The sequence below is a fragment of the Passer montanus genome, unplaced genomic scaffold (genome assembly GCF_014805655.1).
Source record: "Passer montanus isolate IOZ18808 unplaced genomic scaffold, ASM1480565v1 scaffold41, whole genome shotgun sequence".
Taxonomy (NCBI): Eukaryota; Metazoa; Chordata; class Aves; order Passeriformes; family Passeridae; genus Passer; species Passer montanus.
The window spans coordinates 1,186,387-1,209,100 of record NW_024368930.1 but is presented as its reverse complement, the minus strand read 5'-3'; the positions used below and the strand labels follow the sequence as shown (position 1 = coordinate 1,209,100).

Genomic DNA, 22,714 nt, shown 5'->3' with positions numbered 1-22,714 from the left:
TGGGAAATGGCTTTCCAAAACAAAGTGTTTGTAAAGGGGTTTCCCTGAGGTGCCCACGAGGTTTGGGCTCCCTGGGGCTGGGTGGGGGATTCCAGTGCCTGCCCCTTGCTGAGGGCTGTCCTTTGGAATGAAATCATGGAATCATTTAGATTGGAAAAGCCCTCCCAGTGCAGAGTCCCAGCTGTGCCCAGTGCCCACCCTGTCCCCAGCCCAGAGCTCTGAGTGCCACCTCCAGGAATTCCCTGGACACCTCCAGGGATGGGCACTCCAGCCCTCCCTGGGCAGCCCCTGCCAAAGCCTGAGCGCCCTTTCCATGGGGAAATTCCTGGTGTCCAGTGGAACGTGGCAGTGAAAGGCAGGGAGGTGACCACAGACACCTGGGCAGTGCCACAGCAGCATCAGACGTGGCTGGGCTGCCCAAAGCCTGCCAGGAAGGGTCTGAATCGGGCAAAAGCCACTGGGAAAGCCATGGAGGAGCACCTGTGTTTGTCAGTGGAGCTGTTTGATAGCACTGTTAATTAATAATTAATTTAAAAATTGGTGAATTGATGACTGGTGAATTGATGACTGGTGAATTAAGGACCGATGAATTAATGACTGGTGAATTCTGTGCAATCCCTGCCCTCGGGAGGTGTGGCAGGAGCTCTCACCGTGCCCTTCTCCTCTCAGGTGGCCCTGGTGCAGTGGACAGAGAGCGTGGGCCTGACGCTGGTGGGCAGAGACCAGTCCTCAGTGCAGCTGAGGAGCCCAGGGGGGCACATCCTCAACTTCACCATCCTGCAGATCTTCCCCTTCACCTACGAGAGCAAGCGCATGGGCATCATCGTGCGGGTAAGGGCTGGGGGCAGCCTCACCTGGGGCTCACCTGGGGACAGCCACACCTGGGACAGCCTCACCTGGGGACAGCCACACCTGAGACAGCCTCACCTGGGGCACCTGGAGCTCACCTGGGGCCAGCCTCACCTGGGGGCAGGCACACCTGGGGCACACCTGGGGCTCACCTGGGGAAGCCTCACCTGGGGCTCACCTGGGCTGGCCTCCTGCTCACAGCTGTCAGGGCACAGCAGGGCAGCCAGCGCTGGGGTATCAGCAGGGCAGTGCACTCCCTCCCTGGGCAGCACGAGGTGGAACACTTGGAAGGTTCTGGAATATGGACACGTGGCCAGGAGCAGGGATGGCAGGGGAAGGGAGCTGGGAGGCTGAGCTGGTGTAATCACTGAGCTAATTCTGGAGTTCAGAGAGCCACAGGGTGCATTGAACAGACCTGAGTGTTCCCACAAGTACCTTGTGCTGCAGGGGACACCTGCAACAAGTGCACTGCAGCAAGGGTAAATTCTTGAAATTAATTACTTCTATAATGAAAATTATCTGGGCAATCTTTGCCTGACCTAGCATAGAAATATTATCAATAGAAGAGGGAGGACTAAAGAACCTCTCTCCCCATTGCTTTTATTGCAAGTGCAAGCTTTTGGTGAAATGCTATTTTATCAAAGATGTAAGAGGTGGACAAACCATCAAAGCCAAGGGGAGCTTCATTAAATTGTGGTTTTATGCTCAACAAAAGTGAACGTCCTGAAATTTTCTTATCATGAGTATAAGAGTGCTCCTTTTTCTTTTCCTTTCTTTGATTTGAAGTTTATTCCTTTTAAATTACTTATTATTTATCTTCTCCCCCACTAGGGATAAAAAGGTTTCTAGTTTGTATTTCTCTTTTTAGATTTTGCCATTTGTATTTAGGCAAAACCAGCAAAACTCCCACTTGTGGTCAGTGGGAGCAACGTCAGGCCTAGATCCTGACTGTAAATAACTTTAAAGAAGCATTAATCCCTCTGTGAATTGTCTTTATTTTGTAGCCATTCAGCTGCGTCAAGCCACTAAAATCAGCTCTGGGTGTGCCCTGTGCAGAATTAGGGTTGAGTAGCAGGCCTTGACTGCCTGGGTATTAATTTGCCACATTTCTGTATATTCCAAAATAGTATATTCAAGCAGGGTTTTGATTTACATAAAAAAAAAAGAAAGGCATTTATAAATAGATAGTTATTAAGCAAAATTTTTTTTAATTAAACATTCATGTGTGGTTGTGTAAGCACTACATTTAAGTACAATTTTCTTTAATTAAACATTCATGTGTGATTGTGTAGGCACTCCATGTGGTTTGATCCACAGCTTGAAGGGTGTTCACCTTTTCAGTGCATCTCCTAAACTGTGCAGCTTGTTTAAAATGCAGAAATAGAGGCAGGGAGAGCAGCACGAAGCATCCAGAAGAAAACACACCCAGGGAGGGAGATGAAGCTGCACCAGCCCTGCAGTGAGCAGAGCCCAAAGGGAAAAATTCCCACTCACCTGGACTGGTATTGCCTGTCCTTACAAAGTGCATTTTTGTGCTCTTGAGAGCCCTGTGAGGATTTTGCCAGGCTTCCTGCCCAGCCTGGGGGCAGAGTGTGAGCAGTTTGTGTCCAGCCCAGAGTGCTGTCCCTGCAGGCAGCATCTCCCTGCACATCCTGGCTGCTCTGCCCCCAGGAATGATCTCCTCAGCACAGCCTCTAGTGAATGAAGCAATAGTTAGCAGTGGAGACAAGTCACAGATGTTGACTGCTTTGGGATATTTTTGCAATATCTGAGTGTTTCCTCACACTCAACTGTCATTTCTGTACCTGATTATTTCAGTTCTGAGAAATCCCTTTCTACCCGAGCAGCCTCCTCACCATGGTGTGCACTGACTTATCTTCCTCTTTGAAGAAGGCCTGTTTGTTTGACCACAATATTTTCCATTCTTCGTTTTCTTTGGTTTTTTTTCCCCTTACCCATGTGGAATGATCTTTGTTGTAGAGCAGAGATAGTGCTATTGTCATATCTGGAACTGAAAGGAGCCTTTGAACCGTGGCCAGAGGCAGACCATGGTGGAAAAAGATGCTTCCCCAAAACAATATAAGTGGCAAATCTGTGTGCAGATTTATAGAGTGATCTTGCCATGATCTGAGAACGCACTAACCTCCTCCTGAACTCGGGCAGAGGAAATGACTAATGCAAGGAGATAGCTGATACAGTATTTATATTGGACAAAAAATCTAAACTCTCTTAAGCCAGCTCTGCAGCACGGGAAGTGCAGTCTTTATTCAGTTTCCTACAGAGATGTTGTTAGACACTCTTTAATCAAATAATTCATAGATAAACCTTTACCTTTGGCTACTGCCAGAAGTGGTGTGTTTTATTGAATATTTTGGAAGAGTGACACCCGTTTTCCTCTGGGGATGTGGGATGTGTATCACTCTGTGGGGGCTGGATGTTCCAGGACATTGAAACCACACTCGGGCTCAGTTATGAGCATCTTCCTCGTGAATATCTCTGTGAGCTTGGCAAAGACAGTCAGCAAAGGAGCCTCATTATCCTTGGCTACTTCTTCATTTCCTCAGCAAAGACACTTTATTTCTTTGCAGTTTTAGTGTCCACATCAGGCGCTACATTTTGCCAATTTTTCTTTTTTTGCTATGGATTTAAACTCTGTTTTGCCAATACTACAGAACTTGGGGCTCTTAACCTATTCATGTGTGAGAGCCTCCACCACTAATTTTTGTAACGGTGGAACAGACTGACCCAAATATTAAGTGTCCACTTTGATGAAGAAGTGTCCTCTTTGCTTTTCTGTCGTTTCTCTTATTCCTAAAGTTCTTTGGTCCCTCCACTCACAGCTGTTTATTTCAGACCTTTCTGGGCTTTTTGGTTTTGCATTTTAAGTTTGTTTTCCTCCTATCCTGGTGACTGTCTTGGTTTAAAAAGCAGTTTGTTCCTTACTCATAGTTTTGTCTCCTTTGAGGAAATTGCCACAGTTTCCATGAGCTTGTAGTACTCAGAGCTGTGGCCTCCTTACATATCTGCCTGCTTAGAAGGGACTTTTTAATTAGTGGTGATGTAAATATGCTTTGCTTGCAGCCTGTAAACTCCTTGTGTCAGATAAGGCAGGCAGCAATCTAAGCTTTCTGTGGCAAGCATGAGCTCTAATTATGTTTATTCCATATGGTGTAACAGGGCAGGTAAACCAGAGTGATTTTTACTCTGCTGAGCTTTGTGCATCTGCTCTGTGGTTTCAGGTGAGCAGGGAGTCAGGTTTCCAGGTGAGGGCTGGAGGTTATTCTGGAGGCACAGGCAGGGCTGGCAGGGGCTGTCAGTGTGGAGATGCTGATTAAAAAGCTGATCCCCTTGTCCCAAGCATGAATTCCTGCTGTGAGGAGCTGAGTGGCAATTGAGGGGGCATCTCCTTCTGGCCCCAGACACGAAGCTGAGCTGGTGGCCCTTCACCTGCCCAGAGCAGACAGTTCTGTGCCTGCTGTGCTGAGAATTCATGGCTCACTTTGGGGGCCCCCAGATCTGTGGGTGCTGCCCCAGCTGAGCCTGCTGTGCTTGTCTGCAGGATGAATCCACGGGAGAGATCACGTTCTACATGAAGGGGGCAGACGTGGTGATGGCTGGCATCGTGCAGTACAACGACTGGCTGGAGGAGGAGGTACGGGAGGGCTGGGCTGGGCTGGGCTGCTCTGCCCTGATCCTGGCAGTTCCTTGGATCAGCCCTCATCCACAGGAACAAGGCCATCAGTGGCAAGTTCAGAGTATTTAATGCAGAATGAGTCCTGTGAATAAAACGGGTTTGTCTCCAAACTGATCGACACTTACCAGATTTATCCTGGGCTTGATTCTGTGTTTGAATCTCTTTCAGCCTGAAGGGTCTGATTTCAAAAGTGCATTTGGCAGCTTTGTGCTGGGGTGTGTTTGTCAGGTTTGCAGTAATGGTGGCACAGAGTTCATGGAATCCCAGAAGGGGTTGGGTTGGGAGGGACCTTGAATCTCATCCCACTGCACCCCCTGCCATGGCAGGGACACCTCCCACAGTCCCAGGGTGCTCCCAGCCCTGTCCAGCCTTGGGCACTGCCAGGGATCCAGGGGCATCCTCAAGAGTATCTCCACTTAATGATCTCTGGTGTTCAGAGAAGTAATAATGTCTTGGTCTTATTTTAAAGAGTTGGTTGCCAAAGATGTGAAGTGTACAAATCACAGGCTTGTGCCATTTCACTTAGACACAGAGAAAATCTAATCAGTGGGGTTGTTTTAGCCCCCCTGGTGTAGCAGAGAGGACATTTTTCTTCCTGATACTGGGCTAGGTCACAAACCACTGCAGATCCCCTCCTTCCTCTCGAGTTTATCATGCACTTTATCAGGTATTGTAGACTCACTGGGGTTGCTCAAATGGGATGGGTATTTTCTTAACCTGCTATCTTACACTGCCATCTCCACACTGCTGTGCATAAATCATTTCAGTGCACTTTCTGGTTTACAATGTGATCCTTCTTTGCAGTGTGGTAACATGGCTCGGGAAGGCCTCAGGGTTCTTGTCGTGGCCAAGAAGTCTCTGACAGAAGAGCAGTATCAAGACTTTGAAGTAAGTTTTTATTTGGTTTTTTCCCCTTTGTTTTTAAACAAACAAGCACTGAAGTGATTCTCACAAAACTCTTGGGATAATGCTGCCTCTCACCTCCCAACTCTCTGCTAGAATCGTTGTTCTGAAATGTCTTGGTATTCTTTTTATCAAAGTTGCTTTTCAAGTGTTAGATGTGAAGTCTTTATCCCAGGAAAGACCCTCCCAAGCAGTTCCTGAATCCTGAATAACCAGAATATAAACCTGGCAGCTCTCTGGCAACATGGGCTCCACATGTGGGGTTTGGGTCTCTGCCCAGGGCACTGCCTGGCCCATCCAGAGTGGGAGGGGAACTGTTCAGTTAATGCAGGGACGTGGTGCAGCTGTGGTGCCATTGTTTCTGGAAGTGTTCCTTGGTGGCAGGGAGCTGCCAGGCTCTGCAGGTGTCCCTCCAGCAGCTGCTGTGCCTCTGTGTGCCCTGAGCTGCCCACCTGGGGCTGCCCAGGGACAAAACTGCAACAGCGCCCTGAAAGTTCCTCCTCTGATTCCTGGAACCAGAATTGCCTGGGTTGGAGGGTCCCTTAAAGAGGACGTGGTCCCAAGGCTGTGCACGGGGACACCTTTCCTTAGGGCAGGTGGCAGGCCACAGAGGGAGGCTGGCTGCTTCGCCCTGCAGCTGGCCAGCCCTGTGTCCCCAAAGCCAGCTGGCTGTGCTCTGTGTCCCCAAAGCTGTGCCCTGTCCCCAAAGCCACTCTGGCTGTGCTGTGTCCCCAGAGCCAGCCTGGCTGTGCCCTGTCCCCAGGCTGTGCCCTGTCCCCAGAGCCAGCTGGCTGTGCCCTGTCCCCAGAGCTGTGCCCTGTCCCCAGAGCTGTGCCCTGTCCCCAGAGCTGTGCCCTGTCCCCAGGCACGCTACGTGCAGGCCAAGCTGAGCGTGCACGACCGCTCCCTGAAGGTGGCCACGGTGATCGAGAGCCTGGAGATGGAGATGGAGCTGCTGTGCCTCACTGGCGTGGAGGACCAGCTGCAGACAGACGTCAGGCCCACGCTGGAGACGCTGAGGAACGCTGGCATTAAGGTCTGCCTGAGCCAGGGGGGCTCCAGCAGGAGCACTGAGCCCCTCTGGAGTGCCTGCCGCTGTGAATTAAAAGTTGGGAGCCCTGTGAGGGTTTTAAACATCACTTTGGGAACAGAACGTGCTGCAGGGGGTAAATCTCAGCACATGAGTGTGGCACCTCTTGTGCTTTTCATCCCCTCACGTGCTCTGGCTCCTCCAGCACAGAAAGGAATGGTGTGGGCACGAGGATGGGTCCAACAGGAGATTTTGGGGCAGTTCTTTCAGGGAGTGCATGAAACAAGGCAGGTTTGGGGCTGGGTTTGCTTTGTGGTGCTTGAACCACCGTGCTGGGCTTGGGGCTGTGGATATCCACATTTCAGTAGCCACTAGAGGGGAGTCTGAGCCAAGAGAATCAGAGACTGGATTTATTTTTTCCAACTTTCTGGGCATCTGTGACTCCACACCTACAGCCTGAGCTGTGCTCAGCAGTGAGGGAGCTGCTGTAAGGTTCTCTCTCTGAAAAAATTGTCAGGCTTGCAACAGGGGAAAAAAATGGATTAAACATTCAGATTTGGGTAAGAAAAGTAGGTGAAAGGTCCTGGTTGTGGTTTCTCCGCTTTAAGTTGCAAAGTGAGCAAAAATCCGAGGCTGTGCTGTGAATGCAAAGCAGGGCTGTGTGCTGGGGGCTGAGGTAGGGCAGGGAATTCAGTACTTGGGATGAGCTTCCAAAAGTGCATTTTGTTTGGGGCCACCCCTGTAAACAACAGAGACTTCAGCAGAGAAGTGAGAGCAGGGGAATCAGAGCTCCCCAGTGGTGCTGGAGTCCTGCCCCAGCACTCCAGAGGGGTTTCCTGCTTCCCTGTCTCTCACCTTGGCTGGAGCCGCAGTGCAGGTGTGGGATGTGCTGGGCACTGCAGTGTTCATCAGGGCATTGCATGTGAGGGGTAAATCCAGAGTGTTGGGGGTCTTGCAGTGCATGACAGGGACCGTCTAGTTAGGATCAAATCTCTTCCAACCTCAGATTGTTTAACAAATGAATGAGTCTTTGTGTGGGTTTTTTTGTTGATGTTTTGGGATTTTCTTAAGGTTTTTGTATTTTTCATTAAATATTCTTGGGCAGTGTCTTGGAAGAATAAAAACACCAGTGGAAAAAGCCAAGCTCACTGTGATATATTTACACTGGAGAAGGAATTCCCAGCCATTGCTGCTGACATTGCTTTCTAACTCCCTCCCCTCACCAGCACAAAATAAAAGGAGCAGTGTAGGTTCAAAAAAAAAATCTAAAAAAAAACCTCAACCAAGTTAGTGTGTTCCAGACGTACACATCAGCACTGAGCTAACCCCAGTTGCATCATCCACATTTCAGGCTGGGCCAGGAGGGATCTTTCTGCAGCAGGGCCCGGTTGAGAAATGGCTGGGGAGGGACACATTAACACACAAATACACTTTTTTTTTAACTTGCATTTCGTGGGTTTATCAGCAGAATCTTGAAATATTGCAGGTGGGAAAAATGTTACCCAGAGTTTGTAACTTCCTCTGTGTCTCAGCCTCTGAAAGAACTTTGCTTTCTTTCACGTGTGAGAATTTTCTTGCGTGTTTTAAAATAGGCTTTTTTTAGGAGAATAATTTGTACATGTATTTTAACAGTCCTTTTATAAGCCTGAAGGGGCAGGTGGTACTTGCAGAGGTCCTGCAGACGTGGTTGTTAAGCTTCACTTAACACGTGAAATGTTTGGATTTTAGGTGTGGATGCTGACAGGGGACAAGCTGGAGACAGCCACGTGTACAGCCAAGAACGCTCATCTGGTGACACGGACACAGGACATCCATATATTCAGACTGGTGAGTTACACCCACAGACCCTGTCCTGAGGGGCCCAGACTCTGGGACAGGAGGGCTCTGAGATCCCAGCTGTTTTCCAGCAGGGTATTTTTATTCTTTTGCCCCAGCTTTGTACCCCAAGTTTTTGTTTCTGTGACTGCGTGCCCTAACTCAGTGTGCTGCCTGTCCTGGCTGTGTCACGTGTGTTCCCTCTGGGACTCCCTGCTGTTTTCTCACCCCAGTGGAGCACACCTTGCTCAGTTCCATCCTCCCCCAGGTGACAAACCGAGGAGAAGCCCACCTGGAGCTGAACGCCTTCCGCCGCAAGCACGACTGTGCCCTGGTCATCTCGGGGGACTCGCTGGAGGTACTGATCCCTCAAGGGTTGGCTTTTCTACTTCCCACCTTCTGCACTGCATTAGTATGTAACTCTGAACTCCAATAAAGTGTTAGCAAGTTCTCCTCACAGTTCAGCCAAACAATCCTTTTCCAGCCCCAGAACCAAGATTCCATTGCAGCTCCAGGCCCAAAAAGTACAAACAACAGGGAATTGAGGAGAGCAGTTTGGGAGAATGGGACTGCTAAACCTGGAGCTGGAATTGGATAATTAACCCCAGTATGGAAATGGACCAAAACTTATAAAAGTGTGAGAACTCATGACTCGGGGTCCATCTTGGGCAGAGCCACAGCCAGGCTCTAGTACTGCCCAAGGTGTATCCTTTGAAGGCCTTTTAATAAATCCCTACTTTATTAAAGCATTTGTTTGATTTATTTGTAGTTTAGTTTATTAAATCCCTGCTGTCTAGCCGCTGTTCCAGGCAGCAGCAGGGCCAGCCGCAGAGCCCGGGCTGGAGGAAGGCCGGTGCCCGCAGAGCAGGTGTAACCCAGGTGTGTGCTGTGTGTAACCCAGGTGTGCCTGAAGTACTACGAGTGCGAGTTCATGGAGCTGGCGTGCCAGTGCCCCGCCGTGGTGTGCTGCCGCTGCGCGCCCACGCAGAAGGCGCAGATCGTGCGGCTGCTGCAGGAGAGGACGGGCAGGCTCACCTGTGCCGTGGGTGAGTGACAGCCAGGGCAGCTGCCTTGTCTTCTCTGTCATCTCACCCCCTGGAAATGCTGATTTAGGGAGCCGTGGTTTTGTGGGGCCGTAGAGAAAATGATCGGAATTTTGCACATCACCCTTTCAGGTGGCATCTTTGCAAAGCAGAGCTTGGACCTGATCATGTCAAGTGCCACTGTTAATCTGAGCTCTGTTTCAGCATTGTAGATGTAATGGTACCACCTGCAACTGAGATACTTCAATCACTGATCTGGGGGGGTCTATTAAAACAAAACTAAAATTCATGATTTCTGTTTAAAATCTTGCCTTTGTTGACTGGGTTAAATGTTTCTTATAATATTCCAGTGTGGTGCAAATGACTTTGGCGGGGTTGCAGGTTGCCCCTGTTGCTTAACTCCCAGTTTTGTTTGTGCTCTGCCCTGCAGGTGATGGAGGGAATGATGTTAGCATGATTCAGGAGGCTGACTGTGGTGTTGGAGTTGAAGGAAAGGTGAGATTACCTCATCTTTAATGAGAATTTCTGTGGCCAGTTTTCAGGCAACTCTTAAATGATTCCTCAGATATTTGTGGAAGAAAGGGAACAAGCTCCCACAAGAATCACCATCAGACCAGTAGCCCTATAATGAGAAATAATTTGGCTATAAAGGAGACTACTGTTAAAGGGAGTTCAAGTTCATTATTTGGTTCTTGGCAGAAGCCTTGAATTTGTACCCTCATGGTTAGTTTTGGGGGTTTTTGATGCTCCAAGTGCTGGAGTTATAATTACATTGATAAGATATACCCTACATGCACAGTTAAAAACAGCTCAAATTAGTTTGCAAAACAAACTCTGGCTTAGAGCTCTGATTCCTGCACCTGGGGCTGTGTGGGGCTGCAGGACTGGATTGGCAGCAGCAGCCAGACTCTGCTTGCAGCAAGCCAAAATTGTGTGAACTTTTGAGACTGAGAACTTGTTCAGCACTGACTTGATAGGAGTGTCACGTTAACATGTGTGTTGTGAATCAGAATCCAGAGGTTGCTTAGAATTGGAGGCCAAGGTTCAAATGGGAATTCTCATATTTTTACTCTTTGCTTAAAACCCACAGTGGAAGGAGGAGTACTGAGGCAATGCTCTCCCTCACCTAACATGCTGCAAATATTCCTGGAAATTGTGTCAGTGATAACTCAAGAATAACATGATATTCTTTGTTTCCAGTGCTGAATGATCTCAGTGTGCTTTCCTTGCCCTTGTTCCCAGGAAGGGAAGCAGGCATCACTGGCAGCTGATTTCTCCATCACTCAGTTCAAGCACCTGGGTCGTTTGCTCATGGTCCATGGAAGGAACAGCTACAAGAGGTCTGCAGCCCTCAGCCAGTTTGTGATCCACAGGAGCCTCTGCATCAGCACCATGCAGGTAATGGGCTGCCAGGAGGGGCTTCCAAAACAGGTGGAGAAGCCAAATCACAAAGGAAAGGTCCTGGGTCTCATTTGGAATGCTGCTATTTCTTCTTCTGAAAATTTTCATGGGTTAGGACTTGAGGTTGTTGATATAAAAACACATGAGAAAATTCCTGGTATTGAACAAATACCAGCAACTGCTCCAAAGGAACAGAAAGGGTTGTGTTCCATTAGTCTGTCTTCATTTCAGGAGTTGGGAGAACCCACTGCAAGAACGTTCCAGTTTGAACAGGGTCTTTTTAAGCTGTTACTTTTACTGCAGTATCTCAGTGCCTAAAAAGCTCATTTCTTTTCTAGGCCGTTTTCTCATCAGTGTTTTACTTTGCTTCAGTTCCTCTCTACCAAGGCTTCCTCATCATTGGGTAAGAGCTCACTTTTCACTAGTAATGAGGAGACCCTCTGCACAGTGAACACTTCTGGGCTGATTAACATGCAAGCCATGCCCATCTCCGCTCTGCCCCCAGCCCTGCTTCAGGAGCTGGCTGTGAGCCTGGTCCCCTTCAGTGCAGACACTGCACAAAGCTCTCCAGCAGGGTGGTTTGCCATGTTTGTGAGGCAGCCCATCCTAGGAATGCTCCTCTGATCCCAGTAAAAGCAGAGGGACAGCTCTTCTGGGCTGGTGTCTGCACAGTAGGGAGAGGCAGTGCCAAGAAGAGAGACAACCCAACCTTAGTTCCTGCCCAAAAACTGTCTAAAACAGGGCATTGCAACTGTAATCCCACTATGGCTTCTTACACATTCGAGTACATAATTTCAAAACCAGCAAATTCATCTCCATTGCCTTCTGCTGCAAACAGAATCAGAGCTGAGCTCTGGAGCAGACTTTGGGCTGGGCACAGGTCAGTCCTTGGCTCCATTAAGAACCCCCTGCAATATTTGAACCAGTCACTTGTGTGTGAGCATTCCTGATCAAAAGTCACTCAAAAAGCCAATCCTGATGGCTTTTCCCTACCTGCAAAACTTGGTGTGCTCCATTTGCTACTTTTTATAGTGTGTACATTATTGGGCACTTCAAGAATGTGGTATTTCCTTTCTGGAGCCTAGCATTTGTTTGCTCATCTCCACCTGAGATATTTACTGGCCTCCTGCCTTCTTCCCAGGTACTCCACAATTTACACCATGTTTCCTGTGTTTTCTCTTGTCCTGGACAAGGATGTGAAATCTGAAGTTGCAATGTTGTACCCAGAGCTCTACAAAGATCTTCTTAAGGTGTGTGAGACTCTTGTTTTGCTTTAAGGCAAGATCCTCATTTGATTTCAAACTGTAAATGTGAAATATATTGCCAGGAGATCCAGAACTTTATCAGGCATTTTCAGGCAGAATTCTGTTAAAGTCAAATTTGAATCCACAGATAGAACCAGAATTCCTGGCAGTTGTTTGTTGAATGCTGCATGAAATGCAATTTATTAAAAACGGCTGGGCAAGTAGAAGTTCTATTCTGTGGGAAATTCTAGGGATTTAATATTACCAATTTGTTCCATAATAAAGGGAAAAGAGAAATTGTTGGGGATTTGGCACTGTTCTGAAGCCAGAAAAGGGAAGAGAGGAAGGGATATGCTCATTTGATGGAGGCAGGGGCTTATCCCAGAGTTTCTTCAGTAGAAATTTGACTGGAGCCTGATGTAAAGGTTTGCTTGCTGTGCCATTTTTGTAGCTTTAGCATCTAACTCAGGTCCTTCTCCTTAAACAAAGAAAACGTTATGTTATGTTTATCATAGAAATATGAGGAAGGTGGATCTTGTCTTAGGTTCCTTTTTACATTTTTTTCTTCCTCCCTGGAAAATGTTTTGAATAACTGGGGTATGCAGCCTGGGAACATCTTTCTTAGTTGGAGGAAAGGGTGGACTGAGTCCTCCCGAGCTCCTTTCCCTCAAGGATTCCTGTTAAACAGATACTGTGAGAAGCACAGCCTGTTTTTCCAGAGCCTCAATAAGTCTCCATCTGGTTTCACTTGGATGTTGTCTCTGATGTCATAAACCACTAATTCTTCAACCATCCTTAGGCCTGGTCTAAACATAGGGGGTTTTGTGCTGGTATAGCTGTGTTGGCTGGAGATGTTTTTTTAAAATCTATCTGCCTTCAATATGAGGGTGATTTGTGTGTGTCTAGAAATGCAGCATTAATGTACTCACATTGATGTGTGTACACACATCTTCTATTTCATGCTGGTTAAACTCCTGAGGCATCCTTGCACTGAATTAATTGTGTGTGCAGTGAGGGCCAGGTTGTGCTGGGGGAGCCCTGAGCTTCCACAGCCCCTTCATGCACCCAGAAAAATGGGAATAACGGGGCACTACCTCCACTTTGCTTGATTTGTTTAATTTTCTATTTTTTTCCAAAGCAGCTTCCAGTTCTCTTACTAATTTCTAAGTTGATCAATAAGTGAATTTTCATAAAAGAAAACTCTAATGGAGATTTGTCTTTTTTTTTCCCCACCCAGGGACGGCCGTTGTCATACAAAACATTTTTAATCTGGGTCTTGATAAGCATTTATCAAGGTAAGAAATCAACTTCTGCTTGTGCCTTCAGATGTTGTAGTGCATGTGACTATCTAAGTTTTGGTATTACAGAAGATAAGTAAGGCATAAAATGAATTTCTCAAAGCATCCTTGTGGTGATGAATATATATATTTTTTTTGTCTGGGAAAATGTCAGTAGTGTAACCAAAGGAAAAAATTATCTAAACTCAAAAATGCAAACCATTGTGCTTCTTCCCATCAGAACCATCCACTGTCACTTCACTCTGTGCAAGTTCCTTGCAGGGCTGTAGTTACCCCATCTGTAAAGCAGAGCTCAGTACTCTCCCTCCCCTTCTTTTGGGAAAAGTTCTCCAGTCTATGGATTTTGCAGGTTCTTGTTGACATGGAAAATGCAGCACCTGTAGCCTTCTGTATTTTATCCAAAAAGGGAAGTGGCAAGAGTTCTGGTTCCTTCACAGGCATCTGTGATCCAGGGTCACAGCTGAGCTGATATTCTTGATCATATCTCATGCACTCTAATTAGGCTGCTAAAGCAATTAAGTAAATGCATTAATTACAATGTGTTTTCAACAGTGGATGTGGTAATTTGGGTATATATCTAAGAAGACCTTTTCTTTCATTTTGTCTTTTTTTAAAATCAAGTATCCTCAAATTCAAATGGTCTCTGTAGGTATTAATCAGGGAGGTGTAGGAAATGAGTCAGTAATGTGGAGCTGAAAGCTGAAGTGCCAAAATTCCTTGTTTTGTCTTTATCAACAAGAGTGAGAATAAGGGGTCAAAATAAGCAGGTAATTCTTACAGATTTAATTAATGTTGCCATCCTCAGCAAGGAGTGAATCTAGGAGTCTAAAATCTCTGCTGGCTTTATTTTCTGAAATCTATCACAGGCATCCTACAACAGGGATCAGGGCCGTGGGGTGCTGAGTGACACAATGGCAAAGCCAAGGCATTGAGAGAACACTCCCAAGAGGTGGAAGGCTGCAGCCAGAGGGTGATGCACGGAGGGAAAGATTCCTCCTTGAGCTAAGAGCACTCTCTGGTTACAGGATTTGGTTAAAGTGACTTCACCAGTGCTGTGCTCAAGAACCAGCAAACAGCGGCCAAACAACGGGGCCAGTTGCTAGCAGAGATGAGCCCGACCAAAACTTGAGCAGCCCAAAAGTTTGGAAAGTTCACAGCTGGGTTTGACCTTGTGGCTGGAGCTGGGTTCCCTCGCAGGTTTTCCCTCCCTCCCTCCCGGAGGTGGGCAGCCTGAGTGATGGATGTTGGTGTGGATTACTCATGCTGCTCACATGAGTTATTTGTGCAGGTGGCCTGCAGAGCCCTGGCCAGCATAGGAGCACAAACAATGCCTCGTTAGCAGAGCTTCAGTGGGATCCTCTTAGGGGGAGGTGTAAAGGGGAGAGATCTCAGCCCAGGCAGTGCAAATTGAGGCTCACTTGTATCCACGGAGCTTTTCAACACTTGGCTGCCTCTTGGCACCGAGGCAGTGTGGTGGGATATAGAAGAATTTGATATCTTTCAGCTTCTGAGTAGTGACCAAGTGCTTTTGTGGGAGGATAGAGTTTCATGATGTTAGAGATCTCCAGTTGCCAAAACAGCATGTATTAATTTCCTATCTCCATGTGTCTATGAACATGATAGACTGTTAGAAAACTTTGGGTACCTCTTCTGTAACTTTTCCCTGCCTTCTCATCAGTTCTGTCTCCTAAATAGTAACTGATTCGTTGTCATTACATCCATCGGGTTTCATGAAAAACAGCCTCAAGATAGGAGTGTTTCAGCCTTTCCAAGACCTAACTGTGGGTTTTAGAGCTGAGCCCTGTGTCTGACTGAAACAGTTCCATTCCCTTGCAGGTAGCATCATCATGTATGGAGCGCTCCTCCTCTTTGAGTCCGAATTTGTGCACATTGTGGCCATTTCCTTCACGTCCCTGATCCTCACCGAGCTGCTGATGGTGGCACTGACGATCCAGACGTGGCACTGGCTGATGATCGTGGCTGAGCTGCTCAGCCTCTCCTGCTACATCGCTTCCCTGGTCTTCTTGCACGAGTTTATTGGTGAGGTTTCATGCTCTCCCCCAGGCAGTTCGTGGTCTGGATGGTAACTGAGCAAAAGGCTCTTGGTGGGGCCAACAGCAGGCACAGTGACAGTGGTGCCACAGTAAGCTCTTTGTGATTTGAAGGCACTTGGAAGATGTTTTATGGTTTTGTCCCACAGCAAAATGCTAGAGAAGGTAAAGGTGGTCAGCAGAGTGTGCTACCCAGTGAATCTCATCCATTCTTTGAGGAGAAGAATTCTCCATCACATGTCAGGTGTCTCATGGGCAGTGACCTTTATTTCCATGTGGGAATTTGAGATGGGAGGTTGAAGTCTCTGCTGTTGGATTGAAAGATTTGGGATTTTAAACTGAGGGAAGGAGCTGCCTCCTAAAACTTACCTTATTTTATCTGTTCACTGGGACCATTCTCTTATGGGTTTGGTTGTTGGTGTTTTAGCTGCCTGAAGCAGAGCTAATTCTATTCCCTGGCTAGAGGAAGAAGGGTGAGGAGTTCCAGATTCCCCCAGTAATGGTTGAGTTGCAAATACCAGACCAATGGGCTTGCTCACTGTTCATTCAGGAACCACAAGATGTCACTGCTTCTTCCATAAAGCTCTTTCCTAGCTGAAGACAGCAGGGATAACTTTCTCCTGGATGGACCTGTCTTTTGCATGTGGTTGTACCAGTTCCATTTTGATGGATGCTTTAACTCTTTCTGTAAAGGTTCTGAGGTGTTTTGGGTCAGGAGCTGTGTTTGCTGGGCTCCGCCAGGCAGCAGAGGCAGCTCCCAGGGTGGGAGGACACGCAGTGCTTGGCAGTGCCAGGAGGGTGTCCCTGTCCCAGGTGGGGTTTGGGAGGGCAGTTACCTGTGGGAGCCACATGCCTTACACCCCACTGCTCACCACATCTCTGCATCTGCTGGGGCAGAGAAGGGCAGAGGGGTGAGGAGCCAGGTATCATATGGGCTTTGATCTTGGAGGTGGGGCAGCTTTAAGGATTGTAAAGTCATGGAATGGCCTGGGTTGGAATGGATCTTAAAGATGATCTAGTTCCACCCCCGTGCCATGGGCAGAAGGAAGCAGTGGGGGATTGAGCTGCATTTCTCCACCCCTTCCCAGAAGGTTCTCCCCGTGGCTTTGACTCGGTGCTCGTTTCTCCACACAGATGTTTACTTCATTGCCACCCTGTCGTTCCTGTGGAAGGTCACTGTCATCACCCTGGTGAGCTGCCTGCCTCTCTACGTGCTCAAGTACCTGAGACGGAGGTTTTCTCCCCCCAGCTACTCCAAGCTCACGTCCTAGGGCTGCTCCTGAAACAGAGACAGGCATTGCCCAGGGCCCCAGACAACCCCAGCTGTTCCCACAAGGAACACGTCCCGTCCCTGCCCCAGGGCCCCGTGCTGATCTCTGGTACCTGCTGCTGTAGTGAGACTGCCAGACTGCCCTGGATGGGAACCCAGCACCAAAAGGGACTGTCTGGAGGGTGGAGGCTCTGAGTTCATCCAGTTCTTGGCACTTTTGTTCTACTCAGCTGGGGTCAAATGCGTGGAACTGCGATGGCAATGGGTTTCTCTTGCATGGTTCAAAGTCTGTGGAAGCTGCTACCTGACCTTGGGATTTACATTTGACAATTTAAAGTGAATTTTTTAAGTGTCCGCGCTGTTCTTTACATTGTGTTACTTTTTTTTAAGTTTGTTATTTGTCTTTTTGATTCAAGTAGTTACATTCTTTTTACATCTTGGAAATCCCTTAATGTAGGTGATGCACTACACTGCTGACAGCTGATTCCTGATTTATGGCATGTTGTTTCCATAATGGGGCTCCAGCCTGTCGGATCTACACACACTGGAGAATCTGAGCGTGTCTGAGATTTTCCTTCCGTTGAAATGTGGTCACCCCAGTGATTTTGGAGGTATCCAGCCATTGATAAAGACAGAGAAGTGGTAGCTCAAAACGAGAGAATTCGGTTTTGTTTAGCTTTTGTGCTTCCTGTTAAAAGGAGCAGTGACATAATAGTTTTACTCTGTATTTATTTGTGTAGGAGAAAATTATCTAAACTAAAGCAAATCCTCTTTGGAACAGAACTTTGCAGTTGATCATCCTTGAAATGTGTCGACAACGTGAGAAGAGACTCGTACTGTTCTGCAGACAATGTGGCAGACGTGTCTTGAATCCTTGGAGACTGAAAGGAGAGGTCACAGAGCTGCTACTCCTCACAGCTCCATGAAATCTGTTTCCTGTTAGTGTGAAACTTTGAGGATGAGCTGCAAATAAGCAGAGGCACTCCTAGGTGGATGTTTTAATGACATGCTCCCTGCAGAGAGGCAGTTTTTGGAGCCTTGCACTTGCTTGGCTCTAAAAACCAAACCTGAATCACAGGAGTGGGTTCATACAAAGGCATTAGGCTGAGTGCAGAGCAAATTAATTCTCAAAAATTAAACTCGGTGAGTTCTGTCATTGTTATAAACTTCAGTCCACATTGTGATCTCATGAGGAGAGCCACAGGTACTTGGGCTTCTCAGTAGGACAGAGACTTACAGGGACCTTCTAGAGCTGGGTGGGTGCACCAAACACGGATGGGCTTTGAGTGGCAGCCATCCTTGTCTGAGGCTCCTCAGTCTGTGCTAAATCAGCTGCTTGCTGTCTTCTTCCCACATCAGAGAAACCACGGCAGAGCTGGCACTGCTTGGTGCCCTTGTTCCTTGGCTGCCCAGGGGGGAAAGAGCCCAGGGGCTGAGCTCGGGTTCTAGAGCAGAGCCCAGATCCTGAGCTCCTGTCCCAGAGCAGGGCCTGAGCTCTGTCCCAGGGCAGAACCAGGGCTCCCTTCTGGGCGTTGGGCTCACAGCCTCCTGTGGATTAATTAATGCTGTTTTGCCAGGAAGGTCCTTAACATTGTCTTCATCATGGCTGGATAGTGTTGGCCATGCCAATGTTCTGGAGTCCCCAGGCAGCATTTCACAGAATCATGGAATGGTTTGGGTTGGAAGGGACCTTAAAGGCCATCCAGTGCCACCCCTGCCATGACAGGGACACCTTCCACTGTCCCAGGCTGCTCCAGCCCTGTCCTTGGGCACTGCCAGGGATCCAGGGGCAGCCACAGCTGCTCTGGGCACCTTGTGCCAGGGCTGCCCACCCTCACAGGCAGAATTTCTTCTCAATATCCCATCTAATTTGCTTTCATTAGTTTAAATACAAGAACCAAGGATTCCTCCTGGCCCCAGGTGGTGCCTGGCTGGCTCTGGTGCCCAGCCCTGCCCTCTCTCCTGTGTCTGGTACTTCAATGTCCTGCAACAGCAACAGTGCCAAGCTACTGTATGTAAATATTTGAGACGTATAAATGGTAGAATTCACTGTTTCCTCAAGTCAATACAGTTTACACTGAGTGGACCATATTTGCAAACTATTAGCTTACACCAAGAAAGGGAGTGAACTGTGATTTCATTTGTATTTATTGAATCATAAGTTTAGTAGCATATTTAGTAGAGTTGATAGTGATCTCGAGCTGTGTTTTGGGGTGTGGATTATGTTCTTTGCAGTTTGTGCTTTTGCATAAGGTAGTAAATCCAGAAGTCATTTCTGCCTGGATATACACTACATCTTTTCAAAGCAGTCAGAGACTAAAACTGCCATCTAACAAACAGCAGGGAAGAGGAACACTTCTGTTTTTCAAGTTTAGCACTTTATGTTTGCAACCCATTTCTCTTAAGTTATTTAAAAATGTTTTTAAAAGCAAAATTTAATACACATGTTCCTATTTACTGTACATTAAAATAAATGGATTCTCTGCTGGAAATTTCATCTTTTCCTCTAGTATGCTCATAATTTGTACTTCTGGGGAGTGAAGCATTGTTTTCTTCTTCTGTACAGTATCTTGTTTGTGGCCTTAGTGTTCTTCCTATTCCTGTGTCTGTGTGGGCTGTGCTGTAGCAGTTCATGTGTGACCTGTGTGCTGTGGGGCTGCTCCAGGTGGTGCCCTGGGTGCCAGTGGAGTCTCACTGTGCTCCTGCTGCCAGCCCCCCGTGCTGAGCTGCTGCAGGCTGAGCTTTTGTGGCACGCTCTGTTCCCTTCCTGCACTCTGCAGCAATTCCAGCTGTGTCACACCCTCTCTACCCCCTTACCTCTGGCTTTCTCTGCTCTGCAGAGCTTGTTCACCTGTGCAAACACTGTTCAGCTCAGCTGTGGGGCAGTGGAAACCCAGCACTGTGTGTTCCACAGTCTGGCAGGGTCTGATCAGAGCTGAGGGGTGCTCAGGACCCTCCCTGGTGTCCCCTGGGGGTGAGCACTGTGTGCTGGGGCTGCACCAGGCTGTTCTCCTGTGCTGGCCCAGCCCAGCCCAGGCCTCTGGAGCTGCTGGGGAGCTGTGTGGGGGGATCTGGGTTTGTCAGGGAGCCCCAGCACAGAGGGAATCCCTAAATCTGCTCTGTGGCTGAGCAAGCTCTGCTGCATCACAGAGCCCTGGTTTGCACAAGCAGAGCTCTGCCCCAGGGACTGACCCCTGCCTGGCACAGCTCAGTGTCCCCAGCTGCTCCTGTGGCACTGGGCTCATCCCACAGCGTTGGGGCCACCCCAGTGCCCGCTTCAGCAGGGTGGGCTCTTTATTTATTATTAGTTATTTCATAAGTGTTCAGCTCTATGATTTGCATGAAATCCTGTGGTTCACAGCTTTGCCAATATGGTCCATTACTACTGCCTACAATAACTTGTGTACTTATATGCCTTTGAGAACAGTTTTACTTGTTAAAATGGTTTAAAAATCAGTGTTAATTTAATTTTTAATGGGGAAATGGATTCTGGTGTCAAAATGGTATTTACTGTGATGCCGATGTTTTGTACCTGTCATCCAGCTAAACAACCTGTAAATATCCTGAGTCAAGAGAAACATGAATGCCAATTATTTATTGTTCTGTGGAGTTACATGTCGCAGATGTGTAAGACCTTAAAAGGGAATGTTGTAAAACAAGGTGGAAAAAAATAAATTTTATGCAACTTCTTTACTTCACCCCTGTACGATGCACCTGGTTAGTCCTGGAGTGATCAGCCCCAGGCGTGTGGGAGTTGTCAGGATGTAGGGAAGTTGTGCCATGAGCCTTTAACCTGTGTGTGGGAAATGCATCTCCAAGAGGTGATCAGAGCTGCTTCGTTGCATTCCTTCTGGAGCCAGCTTTGGTTTTAACAGGGGTGGTCATTGCTGCTGGGAATGAGGAGGGGATTGTGCTGGGAGCAGGGATCTGTCTGCCCTGGGAAGAGCAGTGATGCAGCAGCATTGCAGCAGCTGTTCTGGGCATGTTCTCATCCCTTGCACGTTTGAGTGAGTGAGTGGCTCGGCACCAGAGCACTCCCAGGGTCAGCAGCAGGGGGAGAGGCAGGATTTAACTCTGAATATTCTCCACAGGGGAAACGTCAATAATGGTGAGTACAAACACAGTACAGCAATTTTCTACCAAAGATGTAATAGAGCCATAAACACTGCAAAAAAAAAAAAAAAAAAAAAGAAAAGAAAATTAAGAGTGCAATTGGATAAAGGAAATCTGTAACTTGGGAGATTGTTTATTGAAAGCAGTGCTGAACTGTCCCTGGGATCACTGACCATCTATGGAAGTGTTCTTTTAGATTCTATAGGACACAGATGCCCTTTTTAATGACTTGTTTTTTTTGGTATAAAGTAGTTAATGCAAATATTAAATAAACTATTTTTTTGTGATGTTTGCACACATCAAATGAATGGTCTAGACTCCAGAAATCACAGGAACAGACTTTGCTCCCAAGTGTTACCAATTTCCCACTCTAAATGGGTTACATAAGCCCTGGCTAGTGGTTCCTTTAATTTATGGACGGTTTCTTTTTAATGGTGAAATGTGTAATTAAAAAAAGCTAGAAATAGTTTTTCTAAACTCACTCTGGAAGGGAAGGAGAATTTCAGCAATTTTCTTCTTTCACCCAAACATTGCATAATAGTAGAAATGTCAAAGATTTCCATGGGCTTTCATTTCATTCTTCATGTGGCTGTGGTCATGCAAGAAGTTTGAACACTGCAGGGGCTGGCAGATTTTTGGAAGATCACACATCCTGGGGTAAGTCTTCAGCCTGGGCTTTACCAAAGAATGCCAGTGGCCTTGTTTTCCAAACTGGGGTTGTGTTAGACGCTGGTTTTCCTTTTTTCTGAGGAGAAAGAATAGGTTCTGGCTGGAATTGGGTGTCTCGCTCTGGCCCTGAGCCTGATGGGGCTGTGGAGGCCTCCCTGCACAGGAACCATCTGGGGAGAGGAAAACCTCATTGAGCTGCTCTGTCCTGACCTTCAGGCACTGCCTCCTCTCCCCTGCATTGCTGTGGCATTAAATAATTGTCTTACATCCTCACTAGAGGGAGGGAACAGCTCCTGTTCCCCTTTCCCAGGTAGGAGAACCAGTGGTCTGGGCTGGCCCCACAGGTAGAGCACAGGAAACAAAAAAAAATATTTCTTTTTCTTTTTTGGTGATAAGATTTTCTCAGCACCTGAAACATGGGAGTCAACCTTACAGGAAAGTTCCTTCTTCCAGAGACTATTCAGATGCCTGGTTTTAAATGAGAAATGTGATTGCAGGCTCTAAAAACCCGATGGGGAGTGTTGATAAACCCCAATCCAAACATTTCAGTGGATTCTCTTTGTCTTCTCCTGGAGCTGCAGATCCCCATCACCCCTGTGCTGAATGTGAAACCTGAGTGCCAGAGGGAGCTGTGGGCTCTGGTGGGAGCAGCAGGAGCACCCCTGCAGCTGCGCAGGCACTGCAGGCAAACCTGGGCTGTGCCAGCCCCACTGCTGCTGCACACCCTGCTCAGGGGTCATGCAAGAAGTTTGAACACTGCAGGGGCTGGCAGATTTTTGGAAGATCACACATCCTGGGGTAAGTCTTCAGCCTGGGCTTTACCAAAGAATGCCAGTGGCCTTGTTTTCCAAACTGGGGTTGTGTTAGACGCTGGTTTTCCTTTTTTCTGAGGAGAAAGAATAGGTTCTGGCTGGAATTGGGTGTCTCGCTCTGGCCCTGAGCCTGATGGGGCTGTGGAGGCCTCCCTGCACAGGAACCATCTGGGGAGAGGAAAACCTCATTGAGCTGCTCTGTCCTGACCTTCAGGCACTGCCTCCTCTCCCCTGCATTGCTGTGGCATTAAATAATTGTCTTACATCCTCACTAGAGGGAGGGAACAGCTCCTGTTCCCCTTTCCCAGGTAGGAGAACCAGTGGTCTGGGCTGGCCCCACAGGCAGAGCACGGGAAGCAGAAAAATATTTCTTTTTTGGTGATAAGATTTTCTCAGCACCTGAAACATGGGAGTCAACCTTACAGGAAAGTTCCTTCTTCCAGAGACTATTCAGATGCCTGGTTTTAAATGAGAAATGTGATTGCAGGCTCTAAAAACCCGATGGGGAGTGTTGATAAACCC

The 22,714-nt window shown here is 47.7% G+C and overlaps 1 protein-coding gene across 3 annotated transcripts in view; it reads left to right on the top strand.

The window, feature by feature from the left end:
• Positions 1-20,296, top strand: part of ATP9A (ATPase phospholipid transporting 9A (putative)) — a 48,228-nt gene extending 27,932 nt beyond the window's left edge. For all 3 annotated transcript variants that reach the window (XM_039719341.1, XM_039719342.1, XM_039719340.1), the window contains exons 15-28: positions 670-831; positions 4,409-4,501; positions 5,348-5,431; positions 6,312-6,482; positions 8,205-8,303; positions 8,560-8,649; positions 9,193-9,337; positions 9,765-9,829; positions 10,577-10,732; positions 11,074-11,138; positions 11,877-11,985; positions 13,217-13,274; positions 15,114-15,317; positions 16,463-20,296. In XM_039719341.1, the coding sequence (XP_039575275.1) occupies positions 670-831; positions 4,409-4,501; positions 5,348-5,431; positions 6,312-6,482; positions 8,205-8,303; positions 8,560-8,649; positions 9,193-9,337; positions 9,765-9,829; positions 10,577-10,732; positions 11,074-11,138; positions 11,877-11,985; positions 13,217-13,274; positions 15,114-15,317; positions 16,463-16,599 (1,638 nt within the window). In that variant the 3' untranslated portion in view covers positions 16,600-20,296. The remainder of the gene's footprint in view (positions 1-669; positions 832-4,408; positions 4,502-5,347; positions 5,432-6,311; positions 6,483-8,204; positions 8,304-8,559; positions 8,650-9,192; positions 9,338-9,764; positions 9,830-10,576; positions 10,733-11,073; positions 11,139-11,876; positions 11,986-13,216; positions 13,275-15,113; positions 15,318-16,462) is intronic.
• Positions 20,297-22,714: the final 2,418 nt, after the last annotated feature.